Source organism: Pelecanus crispus, chromosome 9 (assembly GCF_030463565.1).
Source record: "Pelecanus crispus isolate bPelCri1 chromosome 9, bPelCri1.pri, whole genome shotgun sequence".
Lineage (NCBI taxonomy): Eukaryota > Metazoa > Chordata > Aves > Pelecaniformes > Pelecanidae > Pelecanus > Pelecanus crispus.
In genome coordinates, this window is record NC_134651.1 from 10,779,076 (window position 1) to 10,797,714 (window position 18,639).

The following is an 18,639-nucleotide window of genomic DNA, read 5'->3' on the forward strand; positions in this document are numbered from 1 at the left end:
GACTACATTTAAATTAGATGCTAAGAACAGCCTAAAGTAGGTGGTGTGAGTTCTCTCCTTCGCACCTTAAAGAAATCAATTCCAGAAATATTCATTAGCTTTAAACACATGGTGCCATCCCACTTAAAAAAATGGCTTCAGGGCAATGAGATTGCTAGGTAGAAGCTAAAACTCCTGTGACTTCTCCACTTGCTACACACATTTGGAAGTACAAGGGGACCTCAGATACGTTCGTATCCTCTATGTGGCTTTCTTCTGGAAATCAGGAATGTGGCAAACACAATGACAAACAATCCCAGGATACTCAGGCCCACCACAACGGGAACTGCTTTGCTGTTTTTATCAGGCAAACATTCTTCTTCTGCAAGTAAAAGGAGATCAGAGAATGTGTTATAGCAGAACACCATGCTCCTAGACTGTACAAATCTATATTCCGGAAAAGTTAGCAAATACAAGCCAGAAGTTCTCAAAGCCTTGTTTCCTTTTTTTTTTTCTTTCTTCTTCCTGAGCTATACTTAATACATTTTTATCCGTGGTGAATCTTATCTTAAGAAAACAATACTTGCCCCTTTCGAAATAGTTACGTGCTTCACTAGAGAGTGACTGCCCTTTCATGTCCACAGTAATTGTTTTACCATCAAGATCAGTACATACACAACATGAGGCTTTCTTGATGATAGCAGATGTGGAGCATCACACTACAAAGTGCAAGTCTGAAAATAAAAAGCAAGACACAGCCTGCATGGACAAAACCTGTTCCTATGTGGCATCTAATTGCTTCTGTCCAGTAAAAAGTATCAGGCCAGAGAAGGGAGCCTGTAGTCCAGCACATCACTGGCACAGCAAGGATCCTAGCTAAGTCAGTGCTTCCTAAGCAAAATCAAATTCTAATTGTTCTCTGTGTTTAATTCAGAATATTTGTGGATAACTCTGGCTAACTCAGAACATCAAGAGATTAGGAAGGCAGAAGCCTTGGACTTAGTCCAGGGGGGTTCTTTAGCAGTACCATTCTCATTTTATTGTACATATGATGATATCAGAAAAGGTTTTGACATAAATAATATCTTTTAAGAGCCATCCAAAGATATATTCATTCCAAATGTACCTCCTAGCTACAGAGGGGGAAAATCCTGACTTCCTCAGCCAGTCCCTACCAAAATGAATATACAAGTCATCTTCTGATTAAATGAAAAACTCATTAGTTAAAAATGAACTTCCATATTGGGGTAAATTGGTGGCTTTCTGTGGAGAGATTGCACCATCTGGATCACTGACATAAATGGAATATTTACCCAAGTAACAATGGCAGGATCAGTCTCAAAGTCACAATACAAGTGTAGCCCTGGGAGTGAAGGGAAGGTCTGGAAATGATCACTAATGTGTTGTCCCTGAATTAGATCAGACCTACGTACGTCTTCCATCTGATCTATAGGAATGGTCTTTCCTTGGGCGTCAGGGAAAGAAAGACCTCTAGCATGATGCTCTGAGTAGCATCTGAGTGGCAAACTATCCTCTAAGTAGCGTAGATTGACCAGCTAAACGCCAAGTATATCACAGCTCAGCAGTGAATCCAGTTTATATCCAAGGTTTAAGAGAGATCCAACAGCCTCCACCTCTTTCATTCCCTGTGACTATTCCACAGCAGATTTTGACAGGGCTCCAAGACAAAGGCCTCTGTTGTTATTGTCTAATTCTGATGACTATGCTGGCACAGATTGTAGCTGAGCTTGGGCTTTTCCCCAGTGGGAGTCTTTACGTCAATGGTGGGCAGTTAGCCCAGGGAACATGTGGAGTGCATGACATCATGTCACAGCTCCAGAGCCTCCACGCAGCTCTCTCCAAAATCTGATCCTCTGATCCAGATGGTGATTTCATGTGATGCAATACCACAAAGCCAAAGGCATCAGCGTTGTACTAGATAGAATCACAGAATCATAGAATCGTTTAGGTTGGAAAAGACCTTTAAGATCATCCAGTCCAACCATTAACCTACACTACCAAGTCCACTCTAAACCAATCAAGGGTAGACTAGCCTAAACCATGTCCCGAAGTGCCACATCTACCCGTTTTTTGAACACCTCCAGGGATGGTGACTCCACCACCTCTCTGGGCAGCCTGTTCCAATGCTTGACCACCCTTTCCGTAAAGAAATTTTTCCTAATTTCCAACCTAAACCTCCCCTGGTGCAGCTTGAGCCCATTTCCTCTCATCCTATCACTAACTACATGGGAGAAGGGACCAACACCCACCTCGCTACAACCTCCTTTCAGGGAGTTGTAGAGAGCGATAAGGTCTCCCTTCAGCCTCCTCTTCTCTAAGCTAAACAACCCCAGTTCCCTCAGCCGCTCCTCATAAGACCTGTGCTCCAGACCCTTCACCAGCCTTGTTGCCCTTCTCTGAACACGCTCCAGCACCTCAATGTGTTTCTTGTACTGAGGGGCCCAAAACTGGACACGGTATTCCAGGTGCAGCCTCACCAGCGCCGAGTACAGGGGAACAATCACCTCTCTGCTCCTGCTGGCCACACTCTTCCTGATACAAGCCAGGATGCTGTTGGCCTTCTTGGCCACCTGGGCACACTGCTGGCTCATGTTCAGCCGGCTGTCTACCAACACCCCCCAGGTCCTTTTCCGCCAGGCAGCTTTCCAGCCACTCTTCCCCAAGCCTGTAGCGTCACATGGGGTTGTTGTGACCCAAGTGCAGGACCCGGCACTTGGCCTTGTTGAACCTCATACAGTTGGCCTCGGCCCATCGGTCCAGCCTGTCCAGGTCCCTCTGCAGGGCCACCCTACCCTCCAGCACATCAACACTCTCACCCAGTTTGGTGTCATCTGCAAACTTGCTGAGGGTGCACTCAATCCCCTCATCCAGATCATCGATAAAGATATTAAACAAGACTGGTCCCAAATCCGAGCCCTGGGGAACACCACTTGTGACCGGCTGCCAACTGGACTTAGCTCCATTTACCACAACTCTCTGGGCTCGGCCACCCAACCAGTTTTTTACCCAGCGAAGACTACGCCTGTCCAAGCCATGAGCTGCCAGCTTCCCAAGGAGAATATTATGGGAGACTGTGTCAAAAGCTTTGCTAAAGTCCGGGTAAATGACATCCACAGCCTTTCCATCATCTACCAGGCGGGTCACCAGGTCATAAAAGGAGATGCTGCCTTTTAAAAGCTTTGTATGGTTTATGTAACTTGCTGTTAAGGAAGTGAGCTGAAAAGTATTTGCATTTGAGTAGTGCAAAAGCCAGAGATGTTTGAATTGGCCATTTTGCTTTGACAAAACCTTGGGCTACGAACTCTGGGAATTGTTTCTGGTATACTGAAGTGCAGTTCAGAAGGCATTTTAAAGCTTTCCAGATGCAAACAGGCCAAGCTATTGATGTTACACTGCTGCAGTCTGTACAAAATTGTAAGGAACTTGAAACCAATGATCATTAGTGTTTTCTTTTTCTTCCCTTTTTAAAGATAAGCAAATCAGGAGCAACAGAAGTGAAACTGCCAGTCTCGAGAAACCTGAGGAGAGGAGGCTGGTGATGTGTATAGAGTCATTACTTCACTGGGGATTTTGTCTTTCAAAATCTGCATACACAGCAGGGGTACCTAACAGTTTCATAACTATTTCATGGCCACTGGGGAATTACTTCAGAGGTTGTAGCTGCTTTCTCAGCCCCTTGATTAAGAGCAAAACTAATTAATTAGTTTTGTATATGGTACTGATTAGCAGAGATTAGCCTGACCTTGGTGGGGGAGAGAGAGAGAGTCTGTCTAAGCTCTGTCTCTGCTAGAGGTGAGGCCATACCAAAAGCCATATCTGAATTCATTCATTGTACAAATTCAAATGGGAATTTGGGGACCAGATGGGATCCTATGAGTTGTTCCAGCTTGGTTTTATCCTGTGAAAAAAGTCTTCATGAGAATGAGAGCATAGATTGGATTCTCAGTGTGGCTTTTAAGAACTTCAAGAAAAGTATGTTAAAAAAAAAAAAAAAAGTCCATGTCTTAAAAAAGCCCCAGATGTTGCTTCCCATTATATTCCTTTTAGAGTAAGAAAGGCAGCCAAAATGTTGAGCTAACAGAAGAATAATCAGTCAAACAGAGCCAAACTGAGTCAAAAGACAGATCTAAAGTAAAAAGAATAATACAGGGGCAATATTTTGTCAGCATGCAGAAAGTAAAATGTCAGAAGAAGGGAATGTTTTATTAGCACATGTGAAGGGCTGGAGAGCTGAGAAGCCTATCTCCCACCTGAGGTCTTGTTTGGAAACAGCCTGAGAGGAAGTCACAGAAATGTGAAGATGTACAGTTTGAAAGAGACCGCAGGGTACTGTCCACCTCTCTGCTTTTTGTAGGATCTTTCATGCATCTCATAAGAAGAAGTAAGGCAGTAGACCGTAATTGTCCATACTGTGGGACACAGCAGTTTTCTGGTGCACCCAGTCCTGGACCCCACACCCTGGCCAGATCCTGGCTGCATCACTGGACAGGAAACAAGGATGACAAGAGCTCAATTCCCTGTGGAAAGAACCCCAGGTATGGGGTAGGGAAGAAGTTGTGATGAGCCTAAATACATTCTCCCAGTGTGGGCAACCCAGGGACCAGGGGAATCAGTACTGGTCTGTCTCTGTCTTTTACTAAGCTACATGGTTGCCTCTTTGTGTCTGTACTCAAGAAAAGACAAATTGCAGAGATGAGCATCACATTTAATTCTGAAACTAGGGAGCATGCCAAAATGTGCTCCTCCTGAGGAGTGCATTTCATCATGTCTAGACACAGCTACTCTGAAAGTATCATCCTGCATTCACAAATATTCCTTATTAGTTGGCAGTTTCGCTGCTGCACCTGAGGGACATCATGAGTGTCAAGAGCCTTTCAAAATAGCTAAAATCTGACTATGTCGAGAACAGTGACCTTGAACTGAACCGTACATATTAGGGGTTTGGGCAATGCAATGGTGGTGAACACACTTTCGCTTGCCCTGGGAGAAAATGGGTGGAGAATAAAATGGTGGCTGTAGAGTTGAACATTTTTAATGAGAAGGTGAAACAGAAGGTATTGAATGTAGGAGGGAAAGACACTTTTCCGTCTTCCATAAGTATTAGTACTATGTTGAAAATTACTTAGAAGAGGGTGAGAATACAGCAGCGGACAGGTTACAGCATTTGGGAGCTATTACAAAGCTGTGATTGTGCTATAGGTGTCATAGGGTCACCGCATGTGTATGGTTATAACCTAGCAGAAGGAGATGCTTCAGGCTACCAGAATGCTGACATGTAGATCTCAGAAGGATAGAAAAGGTATCCTTTCTACTTACCTTTTCCAAACGTGTTACCGACAATATCAAATGCCTGCAGCTGCATATTAACAAGGAGTAGCTGGAAGTTCTTCTCCAAGCTGAAGGTTTGCTTGCTGACACACTTAAAGGAGTTCCCCAGCTTTGTTGTAAACAGCTTCTGATGTATGGCTGCATAGTAAAGCATACCTGGAGGCCATAAAGAGAGAGACAAATGAGAATCCACACTGACTCTGTTGTATCCAACACCTTCCTGAGATAAAATGGGGGATCCCCAGTGCTTTGGCAGAGCAGGAGTCACAGATATGACTAAAGCATGGGCATTTTCCCTATAATGTATCAGTAACATTTCTTCCATGTTTAAATGAGTGCTTTAATTATCAATGGGCAACTCAGCTGGGCTTGGGTCTGAAAAAGTGGCTAAAATTTCAGATGCTTCTTCAAATCATATTTTAACAATCTGAGTCTGCAAGAGGGGGTCAGGATTCTCACAGGAGCAGACAACTATCTTAGGTCTCCAGCACGGCTATTGCCAGACAAAACAGAGACACGATCTCTAGCATGGAAATTTGACATATCTAGTCTGTATTACTTTATATATTAAATATGTTTTTAAACATATTTCAGTGTCACAGTACTTTATGGAAAATATGGCTCAAGTTCAAAGCATGAAAAGATCTTGTAACCTCAGCATATCCTGGATGCATATCCTTCTTTGAAAGCAGATATACCAGTTTAAGACAAAATCATCCACATCACCAACTCTGCATCATTGTATCTCAACCATATCTGCCAGCACACCCCTGGTCCTCTTCAGTCAAAATCAGTACACTAGTGTGTACTGATACAGTTAATTTGGTAATTTTTATCTTAGAAAAAGATACAGGCTTGCTCACTGCAAAAATACTGCCGGTGGACTGTGAAATGACAACGTCTGGCAGAGAGGCAGTAACGAACAGCCAGGGAGAACAATGTCTCTTGCCAGTACCACTGTGGAGGACTCGAAGTATATTTGAGGATTTTAAAACTTACTATTAAGCCAATTAGCTTGTATTTGCTACAATTTGCATTTAGCAATGTGCAAGAAAACTCTGATCATTTAGACTGAGAACATCCCTAGCAGACATGTCCTCTGGATCAGCTTTTGTTTTACTTTAATTGCTGTAGATCAGAATAGGCTCCACTTGAGTTGATAAAAGTGCTCATCAGTGAGGAGAAAAATGAAGACACACCTGGTCAAGCTCCTGATTTGTTTTTCTTCTTTCAGGGACAAAAGTCAATCCAAATACTTATGAGTAACAAGCAGAGAAGTGACATAATATAGTCGTTAACCTGTCACAGATTTGATATGTTAGGAGGAATTTGTGCAAAATTAATATCAGAGAAAATCTGAAGTGGTGGCTCAGAATTTTTCTGTTTGACCTAAATGATGTTCTCGTAGCATTTCTTGGGAGGTAGCATCTGGGGCAGCTGTTCAAATGGTGAGAAGCAGGGGTATATAAGAAGAAGAAAATCCGGTCGCCGGAGAAGAGCACAGACAGGGTCTAGGATTTCAGGATAGTTTTAAGAACCTCAGCCTGGGTTCTTATTTTTGCCAAGCCAAAATGTCAGACATGCCTCCTCTCCATATTGGTGCATTTGAAAACTGAATCCAGCTCTGCATTTCTGTGATCAAGATACTGTATTCATTTAGTTTGCGTATTAGATTGGAAAGATGCGTGCAACTGAACTGGAGTCACAGCATTTTTGTGTGTTTGCAGATAAAAACTTTGAGGACTATTTTGTAGCTTAAATTTAGGCTTGAAGAAATCTGTATTCTGAAAGAGTAATGAAAGGCAGGGAAAGTTTTTGAGGACAAAAGGAAAATTGAACAATTCTGATGAAACTGCAGCCCATTCCCTTCTCTTCCATTTTCATGCCATAAGATTTAGGTGAATGACATGTTGAAAGCCTGATAAAATACATAATTTGCAAAATTCAGTGTTTTAAAGATATGAAAGCCTATCCCACACCCAGAACAATTTGATATGCAATCAAGACAATGTAAAATCACTGACCTTCAGAAGATAACTGTAATCTGGTCTCAATTTTACTGACATAGTATGTTGGAGCTTGCTGCAAAAGAACATATATCTTTATTCAAACCAGGACAATAGTACATCCTCATATTTGTGAAAAAAAAAATACAGTTCACCGCAGCAAAATGGTCACAGAGAATTTCCCAAAGCAGCGTATTTTTTTAAAGCATCACCTTCAAGACCCAAGAACCAACTCACTGGATGTATTGCTTTTTCTTTTCCAAATCACTCCATCTAATAGGTAAGAAGCTGATGTAATGCAGCAATCTCAGCTACATCAGCAATTCTGCTTAGTTCAGTGAAACTGGACCATGCAGATGTGATTTTGCACACACTGCTCAAACTAAACGTTTGTGTGATACTTGTGGTAAGCAAAAGTAGGAGGGAGTTAAACAAGTAATATCCATTGCACAAAATAACAGGCATGTGATAAGGCCAATTTATTTTTATCCACCTGTTCTGCTTTCACTGAGAGTCCCTACAGTGTTCTCATGAGCAATCCTGCACTGAATCAATCCCTGCTGACCTGCAGTCTGACTGCTTGCAGGACCTAAGCTGACACCTTTAGAAGTACTTGGGACTCTTGGCACTGCAGTGCACTTTCTGCATAGATGCCCTTCGCGTGAGCACTGCAGAAAGCAGCCGTGCTTCTGTGTTCATCGTCGTTTTGAACTGGGAGAGGTCAGCAACAAGCTGAGAGCCAGGAGCTCATCTCATGCTAGTACCACTCATTTCCTATTTTGCCTGTCAACAGCAGCCACTACAAATGAGCAAACAGCAACCTGGATGTGTCTGTGTTGGGGAGAAATAACTGTTCTTTCCACCCTGCAGACACCATTGGTGCTGGCTGGCTTTTTTTTTGTATGCCTACAGACTGCTCACGTGGAAAGCACCTGGTACAACAGCACAGAGCAAAATTTCCAGCTGACTGTCCCGCCTGCATGTGCCCTAAAACCCTGGTGCAACCCGAACGCTGTCCTCCCCAGGACTGTCACAAAGTGAGAGCCAGCCCAAGGAGCTTTTCCCTGGTAGCAGTGTTGGACTATAATGTGAGTCTTTATGTAGCAGCCCTACTACTCGTTTTAATTCCAGCTGTGAGCACACAGGGACTGGTGAGAGCAGCTGGTGGGTAAATGGCAGCAGACGTGATTTTCTCCTGTGCACCCAGTTTTAATGTTATGCAGTTTAAAAGCTGGTAGGGTGAATTGGGAAAGTTTAAGAAAGAAATACACCAGAGAAGAGGTTCTCAGCGTTATTCCTACTTAAAGGCATCAATAGGTCAAATATTACCATTTTTTTGGTGGCAGTGCTCTGTTTTGTTTGGCCACAGTTAATAACTTTGCTTGGGGAAAACACCTGCTCCTACTTCACGTCTTGCGGGTCAGTTACAAAACTTCCTTTTTTCAAGTTCTTTGCAAAAAGCAGCTGGCTGTGGTGAGTACTCAGCCAGCCGCTCACCTCCTGCTACCCGGCACCAACACCGCAGCCCCAAGGCCTGCTCCAGCTCGTCTTTCACTGGTGAAACTCAGAAGTGCCATCGCTGGAGCACTCCTGGTTCAAAGCAGTTAGAGAGGCTGTGGGGGCCAAACACATGAAAAAGAGCAGCAAAATGATTTCTTATTAACTTGAATTTCAAAGAAGTCTAAGCCAAGCCCTGCTATGCTCTTGAGGCTTATCTTTAAGTGAAGGGTGGATTGTCTGATGCTGTGCCAATCACCACCTTTTTCAGGGCAAGACAGGTCAAGTACCTCCTAAAGGTTCACATCACTCTCCTTAGCGCTGCTGGAGCTGGGGCTTTCATGGGTGCTTGAATCACCAGACTTTTTCTAAGGATCCTTGTAATGCTCCCCTTGTTGCAGGAAGCATACATTTAAAGCAAACTTTCACAGTCTGAACTGGTCCTTTGTTTTAAAAGAGCTCCTTGATTTTTTAGGTCACTTTTCCTCTGTAGCTTTTAGAAAACTTTCTGCCATAAACTAAAATCAAGATGACTATTAATTGAAATCTTTTCTCTGCTTAACCATTAATGACTCAGGCATGGTATAATTTGCTGTTGCCTCTTGGACTTTCTATGGAAATGACTGATTAACCATTTGTACTTTTCTTAACTGTCACTAATTTGATCTTGGAACCAGGCTGTAAGATTGACATTTTGGCTTGATTAATTGAAGGACACAGATCAGCCATGGTGGCCAGATGCAGCTCTGAACTGCTATGGAGCTCCAGGACATGGCCATACGGTCAGAGTTTGATGGGATCCAATCCGTGCTGTATTCCTCCCTGCCCATTAATGACTTTATACACAGTATTAACTTCTGTCTTTAGCCCTGCTGGCATCACCACCCAGCCCTTATTAGTTTTCAGATAACTAGCACTGTGTGCTGCCTCCCAAAATGTGTAAATGTCTGAGGAAGCAAGAGGAGGGCTGCACTCAGCATTTTTGTCCTGTGGTTATAATAGCAGCAACACTTTTGGTAGCTTATGTTAAAGCGTCATCCACATATGATGCGATCCCAGTGGGAACATGGTAACAATAGACACAATGTCAAAAAGAAAGCTCATTTTCCCACTATGTAAGCAGGGTCTCTCTCTTGCCCAAGTTTCTGTGTACTTATAAGTCTCCCTGGTGTGGTGCAGTTTAAGGGCACTTATCTACAATTTTGTTGATGTAGTTCACTTGTTTGGAATTTTCCACTCAGAAATTGGATGAAATTAGGCCCCTTCAGCTGTGGATGGGCCGTGGCTCCTGGACACTTACAACTGCATTAGGCTGCCCTTTGGATTTAACAACCAGAGCTGGCTTTTGGCTGGGCATTTGTGATACTTGGCATTTATGGGAAGCAAATGCCTAAGCTCACCTGCATTCAGGTGGTCCCTGAGACATCATTTCGTAAGAGCAACTTGATAGTGTGAGTCAGAGCTCCTGGCACACACACCTTGTTCCTGTGCAGGGACTCCGGTCCCAAACCCATTCCCTCTGTCCTGCTCCAATGCAAACAGCAGACCCAGCCTTCCCTCGCACTAGATTTTTACCTATGTAAAAACAAGATGCAGATTTTATTTGGGGCTATTTCTAGACTTTGCCTTGCTAGACTGGTAGCTTTGTCCCTGTTCTGTAGCACTTTGTATCAAAGGATGGCAAGGCACTGTACTTACCCTTCATTGCACATAGGAACCTTGCGAAATTCAAAGTTCAAATAGACAAGACCTGATTTGACATTGAAGTTAGCCCTGCTCTGAGCGGCCGGTTGGACCAGGTGGCCTCCAAAGGTCTCTTGCAACCTGAATTAATCCATGGTTCTATGATTCTAGCTTCTTGGGAAGGACAGGGGTGATAATGCCTTATATACAGGTGGAAAACTAGCATAGAGATGGATGAAATGCCTTTTCCCACAGCACAAGCTGGATCAAAGGCAGCCTGAGTCCCAGCTCCCCAATCCTAAACACTCCTTCTCTCTAAATGCAACAATTACCTTTACAAAGGTGAATTTTATGAACCCTCCACTGAAAGTCATGTTCAGCTCAGACTGCACTGTCCCACAGCTGCCAGATATCTCTGTCGCATTGGGGTTGACGGTCATGTACTCCATCTGCTTCTGTGGAGAGAAGAGACATTGCAGGGCTGCTGATGAAGAGGAGAGGAAAACTTAATAAGAAACACAGAGATATTTATAGCTGCCTTTTTTTTTTGTTTGTTTTTCCAGACAGACTCTGTGTGGCTGAATGAACAGGGCAGTGGCAGTGGCAGCCTAATTGCTGGCTGCCGGGGTCATTGCCTGCTTGTAAACCAGCACTAGTGCTTGTCTGACACAGCACTGAGCTGTTCCAGTGGGTTGAGCTGGCAGAAGGTAACCATTTTCTGCTCATTCAGTGAACTGATATGACTCAGAGCAGGGTCAGATGAACACCAGTGGTAACTGAAAAAGAGGGAGCAGTGGGAACTTGTGCCTGAAGGCAGAGGAAAGATCAAGACAGAAGCAGGCAGTGGTCAGATTGGCTTCAGCATGTTGCTCCTCGTATCACCCCAGCCTCCTCATTATGTCCTGTACAGTTCATCTCTAGCAGCGGCCAACCCACGTTGTGGCCTGAAAGGAGAGCTCTGGGGCCCTGAATACACAGTTTGGCTCCTTCGGTCTCATCTCATACACACCTTTTGCAATAAACATGTCACTGTGGTCTGGTGAGGTTGGGAACAATGCTCCCTGCCTGGCTTCAGACAGGACAAGGGATAGAAGCTGTGTAGTTCTGGTGCTTAGGGACGTGGTTTAGTGGTGGACTTGGCAGTGTTTGGTTTACAGTTGGACTCAGTGATCTTAAGGGTCTTTTCCAACCTAAATGGTTCTATGATTTTATGAAAATTACTTTCATCAACATTAGATACTCATCCCATGTTAGAAATATTCAGATTCCAGGCAAGAATATTTTGATTTCTAATGGGAATGGCTCAAGGCGTATGAACTCCAGAGCCTGAGGATGTAACCCCACATATTGTATTAATGGAGGTTACAAAATCTTAATTCTGGGGGACATAATCACCATTTTGGCTTTTATTACATCTTTTGCCGAATCATTCACAGTGGATCACTGCTAGGAGAGGGTACCAGCTGCCCTGCTCTGATCCAGCCTGGCAGTTCCTGTGATCCTAAAATCTCCATATCAGCATCCAGACAACCCACCTCTGAATCCAAGTCTGAGAGCTGACAATTTCTTGCTTTCATTGCAACTCATAATGTCAAGCCCTTCACTGAAGTCAATGCAGATTTTAACTAGCCTCCCATTCTGGGAAACACAAATAACACTGAAGCCTGACCTACCCTCCCAAGTACTGCTACCACAGATTGCTGAAAGAAGAAAGCACCTGCACATCCCACTGACATCATCATACAAGCCAAAGTACAGGAGCTGAGATGCTGTGGCACAGAAAAGGCCTTGGACCGGTAACAAACCCACTTATTTTTATCATACAAGCTAACTTCTGAAAATTTCTTTGAAAGAAGAAGAATAAATTCCAGCTAATGAATAAACAGTTGTTACAAAGCTCAGCCTTGTAGTGCTTCCCCTCACCTTATGTGTATTTTGAGCCATCAGTTGCAAACCCATGGTCGCTTTGATGCAGGTCCTGTTCCCAATGGAAACGGTGTATTCGCCAGTGGGGATGGGAGAAGGCTGTGGTGCAAGAGTGGGTCTCACTGTCATCATAGTAGATGGGATGGTTGTTTGAGTACCTGGACGAATGGTTGTTGTGTTGGTCATGGCTGTGGCTGTTGGACTTTTAGGCCCTGTTGTTTGGTTTCCTGATCCTGTGGTGGGCTTTACAGTTTTCATGGTGGCAGCTGTAGTAGTTATGGCAGCAGCTGTCGTTTGTGTATTTGGTATTGTATGCTTTACGGTTGTGTTTGTGGTTGCTGCTGTCATTTCTGTGCTCACATGTGTTCTGGCTTGCTTGATTGAGGACATAGGGTATATGGTTGTGTTCTTCACTGCAGGTCTAACTGTTTCCATTGCCTGGGTTGTAGCCTGACCGGCTGCAGTTGTGTTGTCTGCTGATGTGGGAGATTTCTGGGTGGTCACTTGTATGCTGGTTGCTCCTGCCTGGGCTGTTGTGTGATGGCCTGGTGCTTTTGTTACCTGATGCTGGTCTGTTGTCTGCACAGTTGTTCTACGGCTTATGGCTGTTGTTTTAAGAGACCCTGTGCTGTTAAAATGAACTGTGGTGCCTTGATGGGGTGAAGAATGGCAAAAGGAAAGTGGCTGAGCAGAAGTAGCTGTATGGTGGAAGGATGTGGTTTCTGCAGGCAGATTGACCCCCAGGGCCACTTCAGCAAAGCAGGAGGAAAATGCTGCAAAGAAACAAGTAAGTCAGTAGTCTAGAAACCTTTATGTTTAACATTTCTGTTGATAACCACAACATAACTGCACTGATTCTGTTATCAAATGGGTGATACAATTTTATTCTTCATTTGACCCTAGTCATGATAGGAGGGTGAAAGTAGACGTGCTGTAGGACTATCCATAACTTTTCACTGCTCCTGCAATCTTCACACCTCTGAATATACCCATTGCAGTGGAAGCACTTTTATGCTGAAGAAGCCAGAGGATGCCAGAGGCATGAGCAGGCCTTTTCCAATCCCCAGGCAGCACAAGAATTCCCTTGCAGGCAGCAAGGTTTGCTAGAAGCAAATTTTCAAGGTCTAAGGAAGATGAAGTGGGTGTAACAGATGAAGGGGTTGTTGGTTACTTACCAACAAAGCATGGGGAGAGGGAGCATTTTTTGTGTATGAAGGAAGTGAGGCAGTGTAATGGTCTCACAGTGATTCACAATAGTCTGGGAAACCAGTCTGGGAGACAGGGAAATTCCAGATATTTATTTATGGTTTAGTTGTAACCATGCCAGCTTGAACCCTGAAGTTCTTCCTCCTGGGAGATACCCAAGGGGATGCTCCGTACAAGGAAAGACCATCCCTCTTAGAGATGGGGTTTCAGCAATGAGAAACAAATTTCAGGGTACAACATCCAGGGGCTTTTTGGACCACATCTAGAAATAGTCACAGCACCAAAATTATGCTTCCGTCTTATAACATTTACAGAAACATGTCCCTTGCAGAATTGAAAAGAAAATATCTGTCTCCTAAATGCAAATAACAAAGTGAAGAAAAAGTGGGAAAAGTACACTGTAGAATAGATGAACGTCACAACTCTTCTGCATGAGTCTTTGATTGTGAGCATGCAACAAGACTCCGTAAAGACAATGTCAAACTAAAAAAATCATAAATCACTGACATACATGAATTCCTTGATGGGCATGAAGCTTCAGGTGTAGTTAAATGCTTTATTGCCTAAATTAACCAGAGGATAGCGATGAATTCTCCAGTTTGGAGACAGAAGAGACCCAAAAGTCCAAGACAGCTCATATTCCTAGCGGTACAGCTCCACAGAGGATGCTGCAACACATTGTCTAAGAAATTTATTGTATGCTGGTATTTTCAAAGAAATTTCTCATGAATCAGTATCAAAGCTTTGTGGCAGGCAGGTTGCTGAGATTTGGATTTTAGGATCCATTAAGGCCAGAGGCACATTCAGAGTGGAAATGGCTGAAATCTCACAAGCTCGTCTTTCTTTCATTTATTTATTTTCACTCAGCATGGACACACATCTGCAACAATAGCTGAATTCACAAAATCTCACCATTTTAGGATACATATAGACTACATCACAATAATAAAACCTACTGGGTTTTGAATCAAATTCAAGATCAAAATGAAAGAAATGAGAACAGGTGTATAGACCTGAACCCACACTTCAATTTTCCCTTAAAATGGCTACGCTAGAGAAGAGCAGAAGTGTAGATGTATACTCATATTCCTAAAACTGCCTGGGTTTCACCTTTGTACTGTACAGAATACACTTGACTGCCAGTACAGCTGTTATCATCAAAGAAGTGCAACTTGATACCATTGAAAAGCCACAAAAATGACAGGACAGATCCCTCTGGTTGTGAATTTTATCCAAAGGAACCTAAAAAGGCCATAATTAATATGATACTTCAGTTAATTTGCTCACTTTTCCCTAGACTTTACCACACCTGCTGGCAGAGCTGAAAAGCTGAAAAGCTGAAAAACAAATCTCTTTCTCTGTGTGCCAGTGGAAAATCAGAGCAGTTGCCATATACCAGCTATAGATAGTTGCATCTAAGTGTATTGGTACAGTAAAAACAAAAAAAGAAGCTGCAATTTTCACTCCTTTTTCCCCTATAAGATTGCAAAACAACCCATGTTTAAATTTACACAAGTCTTAAATAGTCAGTACTTCTTAGTTTTTAGTTAACAGATTGGTTTTGATTACTGACCAGGTAACACCTTACAGACACGGAGAGAAACGTTATTTCACTAACATTTGGATGCCACCCCTAGCTTTTAAATGAAACTTAATTTTCCCCAAGAGGTCATTTCAACCTAACTATTTTTCACTAGAGAAACATTCAGCCTGACAGGGTCACTGAGGGGTAAAGTCAGAAATGTCATTGAGGTCGCCCATGGCTTGTGCTCACCAGGTGACCTGCCAGACCGCTCCTCCAGCCTCCCACGGCTCTCCCTAGCATTTTGGAGCCTCTGTCAGGGCATGGCCACGCTCCTAAGCCTGTTGGTTTGGGTCATCTTCTCAAAAGGCGTTTGGCCAGATGAGCTCCCATGGATGGCTAAGGATTGCTCTCTGGTTGCACCTAATGGTCTTGGCTCTTCTTGTGTGGCCGGTGGAGGTAGTTCTGTAGCTGTGCTGTGCGAAGGGGCAGGTGGGCCCATGGGGTGCCTGACCTACCCTCCAACTACGGTCTGGGAGGCATTGCCTCTCGGGGAGCCTGGCACTGCCTGGCAAAGGAGCCGCTTGCACGGCTCCCCCCACCACAGCTCTGCCAGCAAAAGGGGCCACAGAGCAACAAATTGCAGCTCTGCATCCCCCGTTAGTCTCTGTTTCTTTTTTCTATCAGGCCATCTCAAAACTTCATATGACCAGCATTTTGCTTGAAGGACACATGCTCCCTGCAGTGTGTCTTCCTGGAGCAAGCAGCTGCAATCCCCTCGTCTCACCTCAGCTTCAAAGTTGTGCGTTACAAACGCCAAGGGCTGCGTTTCTGCCCAGCAAGCCTCCATGTAGGCAACGCTTCAGAACAAAACTCTTAGAAAAGGACCAGGGCAGCTCTCAGAAATTCGCAGTCCCCAATCTGGTCCTGGAGACCCTGTTTTCATGCTTTGGTGACCGGGAAGGTTCAGTCAATGCCAGCAAAGGAAGATCACTGCTCTGCTCCCAGGCATTATGGTGGGAAGCAGAGGGCTCAGTGCCATGATCTGGCTGTGACATTTCTCAGCCTGCCATCCTGTAATGGGGTGGGTGAAAAAAACTCTTGCTGGGGATTTTTTTGCCTTCTCTTCTAACCACACACTCATGCTGCTCAGCAGCCCAGCAGGTTTGTTCCGCTTTATGGTGCCCAGAAGAAATGCTTGTGTTTAGCTGACTGATTTTGTGTGGACACAGAAACCTGTCCCAGCTCCTACACAACAGTCTCCCTGGCTCCGGCTCCTTTGGTTTGAGTCCTTGAGGAACTGGAAAAGCATCAAGATTTTTCTGAGAGGTTTCGGTACTATCATAGTTTCCCTCCAACACAGGAGCAATTTCTTAAACCTCCAACCCATCAGACTTTATCCCTTAAACTTTAATTATGTTAATTCCCTACCTTCACAGAAAGACTTGACTTTGTGGCACTAATAAAACATCACAACAAATTACTAAAGGAACAACCAAAAATGGAGGAGGAGCTGAGGAAACAAGTTCTTCCTGGTCAAAAAGATCCTTGCTGACCACTGAGTTATTAGTGTTATTTCTCTAAGTCTGCTCTTGCTCTTCTTTCGTGTATACATTTTGGGGCTACTTCAGCAGACTCTGGCTATGAAGTGGGTGCGGGAAAGCAGAGCAGATGTGGCAGGAGCTGCTTGTGGCCAAGCCCCTGGGCTGTTTCCCTGCTCGCTGTGCTGCTGCAGCAGAGCTGGGAGGGAGACGGGGGTTGTTGCCTGTGTGATCCCTGTATGCCGATGGCAAAACACACCACAGAAATCCAATGTCCCACCAGTGAGCTCAAACCTTTGGCCATGACACAGATTAAATCACACTCTGTCCTTCACCTGGCAGATTTCGTACTGCTGCGGGTGTTGAGGGATGACTTCACATGCTGGGACACGTCCTTGACCAGGCTAGCTCCCCAGATTTTCACAGAGCAGCATTAAGGATTGAACGGTGACTTTGATCTGGTTTGTCGTTGCGCTAAGCCCCAGCCTGCCTCTGCCTTGCCCAGGCTCCCTGCTTCACTCTTGCTTTCCTGATCATGCTCTGCATCTCGCAATGCAGACAAATGAATGACTCGAGCAATGCTGCCTTAGTTTTTCTTCTGCTTGTCTCACTCAAGACCCTCAGTCAATTATGCTGGTCTGGAAATTATTTTTAATTAAGAAAAGCAAACCCAAAATAGCCTGCTTCTAATACTATTTTGAGCTGGCATCATCACACAGTCAGAGTTTATGTCACCACAGAGCGCAAGCGAAAATACGCAGGAAAACATCAGACTAAGTCTACACCAGCTGCAATTAAATGTAGTTATAGTTATTTCTTAGCAGTGGGACTTTATTAAAAGCACCCTTAGTGCTAGCAACAGAACTATTTCAAGTCTTCAGTCTGTTAGGTGCTGTCCTGACTGCAAGGAAACAAAACTAGCATAGTCTATCTCATTTTTCTGATAGAAATGATGGAGGTTGTTACTCACCGGAGGCGAAGGTTAGCAAGACAAACTTCCACACGCTCCTCCCCATGGCCAGCACAGCTGCAGGTTTGAGAGATGCTGCTTCTCACGGTGGAGTGGGTGGAAAGGAAACCAAGGTTTCCTGGGGACTGAAAAGTTTCACTTGATGCAGGGAGTGCTCAGTCACATGGCTGGAAAGGAGGTGGAGAGAGGGGGGACCGATGCTTCTCGTCTGTAAACTACCACGGAAGGAAATAAATGATGGTTAGGAAAGAAAGTGAAAACAGAAAGGACTGCAGGGCTAACTGGGGGGAGGACAGGCTCTCACTCTGCATCTGAGACCTGGGGCTCTGCAAGGCCATGTAAAGCTCCACACTCGTCTCCAGTTTTGATAACTCGATGCAGACTGCAGCTGTACCCCAGTGGAGCGTTAAGATCTGTAAATCAGTACGTTCCCCTGTGTTCTTTAAAAAAGTACTTTCTTTAGGGCCAAACCCTTTCTTTTATGTTAAGGCACAGAAGAAGGAGGTGTGATCTTGAGCCACTTCTACAGAGAACCTGCTGAAAGGAACACAGGGCTGAGCAAAGCCCCAGGCAGGCTCTGGTCCCTGTTGGGGACTGTCAGCAGCCTTTGCTGGGTGGTTCAGTCCTGCTCCAAGGACTGAGCTTGTTCAAGGTGGATCAGCCGGGGTGGCTCACCATTAGTGTTGCGTCCAAACACACTCCCAGCAAACAGCAATGAGCCACCTCTGTCCCATGAAGGGCCCCCTGCAAACCATGCCAAGGTGGGACAGGAGCTGCACAGGCAGGTCCCGACACGCGTAGCTGCGCGCCAGAGATCTGCAACAGGAGAGCGTTATGCCGGCTCACGTGTGTGGCTGGATTTCCAGCCCTGGGCCTTTGCCACGGGGCCTGCTTGGCGTGGGGGGAACAAAGTAAGCCCCATGCCGGGGATCTGGTGTGGTCCTCGTTCTTCTTTTTCTC

The 18,639-nt window shown here is 44.6% G+C and overlaps 1 protein-coding gene across 1 annotated transcript; it reads right to left on the bottom strand.

Moving 5' to 3' along the window:
• Window positions 1-221: 221 nt before the first annotated feature.
• Window positions 222-17,725, bottom strand: LAMP3 (lysosomal associated membrane protein 3). The gene is made up of 6 exons (XM_075717064.1): window positions 17,680-17,725; window positions 12,438-13,213; window positions 10,847-10,966; window positions 7,353-7,410; window positions 5,317-5,484; window positions 222-361 (listed from the first exon to the last, which is right to left on the bottom strand). Exons 1-6 carry the CDS (start codon window positions 17,723-17,725, stop codon window positions 222-224), a joined length of 1,308 nt encoding a protein of 435 aa, XP_075573179.1.
• Between the last annotated feature and the right edge of the window lie 914 nt (window positions 17,726-18,639).

Coding starts and splice junctions, on each gene's coding strand:
- LAMP3 (XM_075717064.1), bottom strand. CDS start 17,725: ATGGGGAGGAGCGTGTGGAAGTTTGTCTTGCTAACCTTCGCCTCCG. Junction 13,214..17,679: donor CTTGCTAACCTTCGCCTCCG/GTGAGTAACAAC, acceptor GTTTCTTTGCAG/CATTTTCCTCCTGCTTTGCT. Junction 10,967..12,437: donor TGGCTCAAAATACACATAAG/GTGAGGGGAAGC, acceptor TCTCCACAGAAG/CAGATGGAGTACATGACCGT.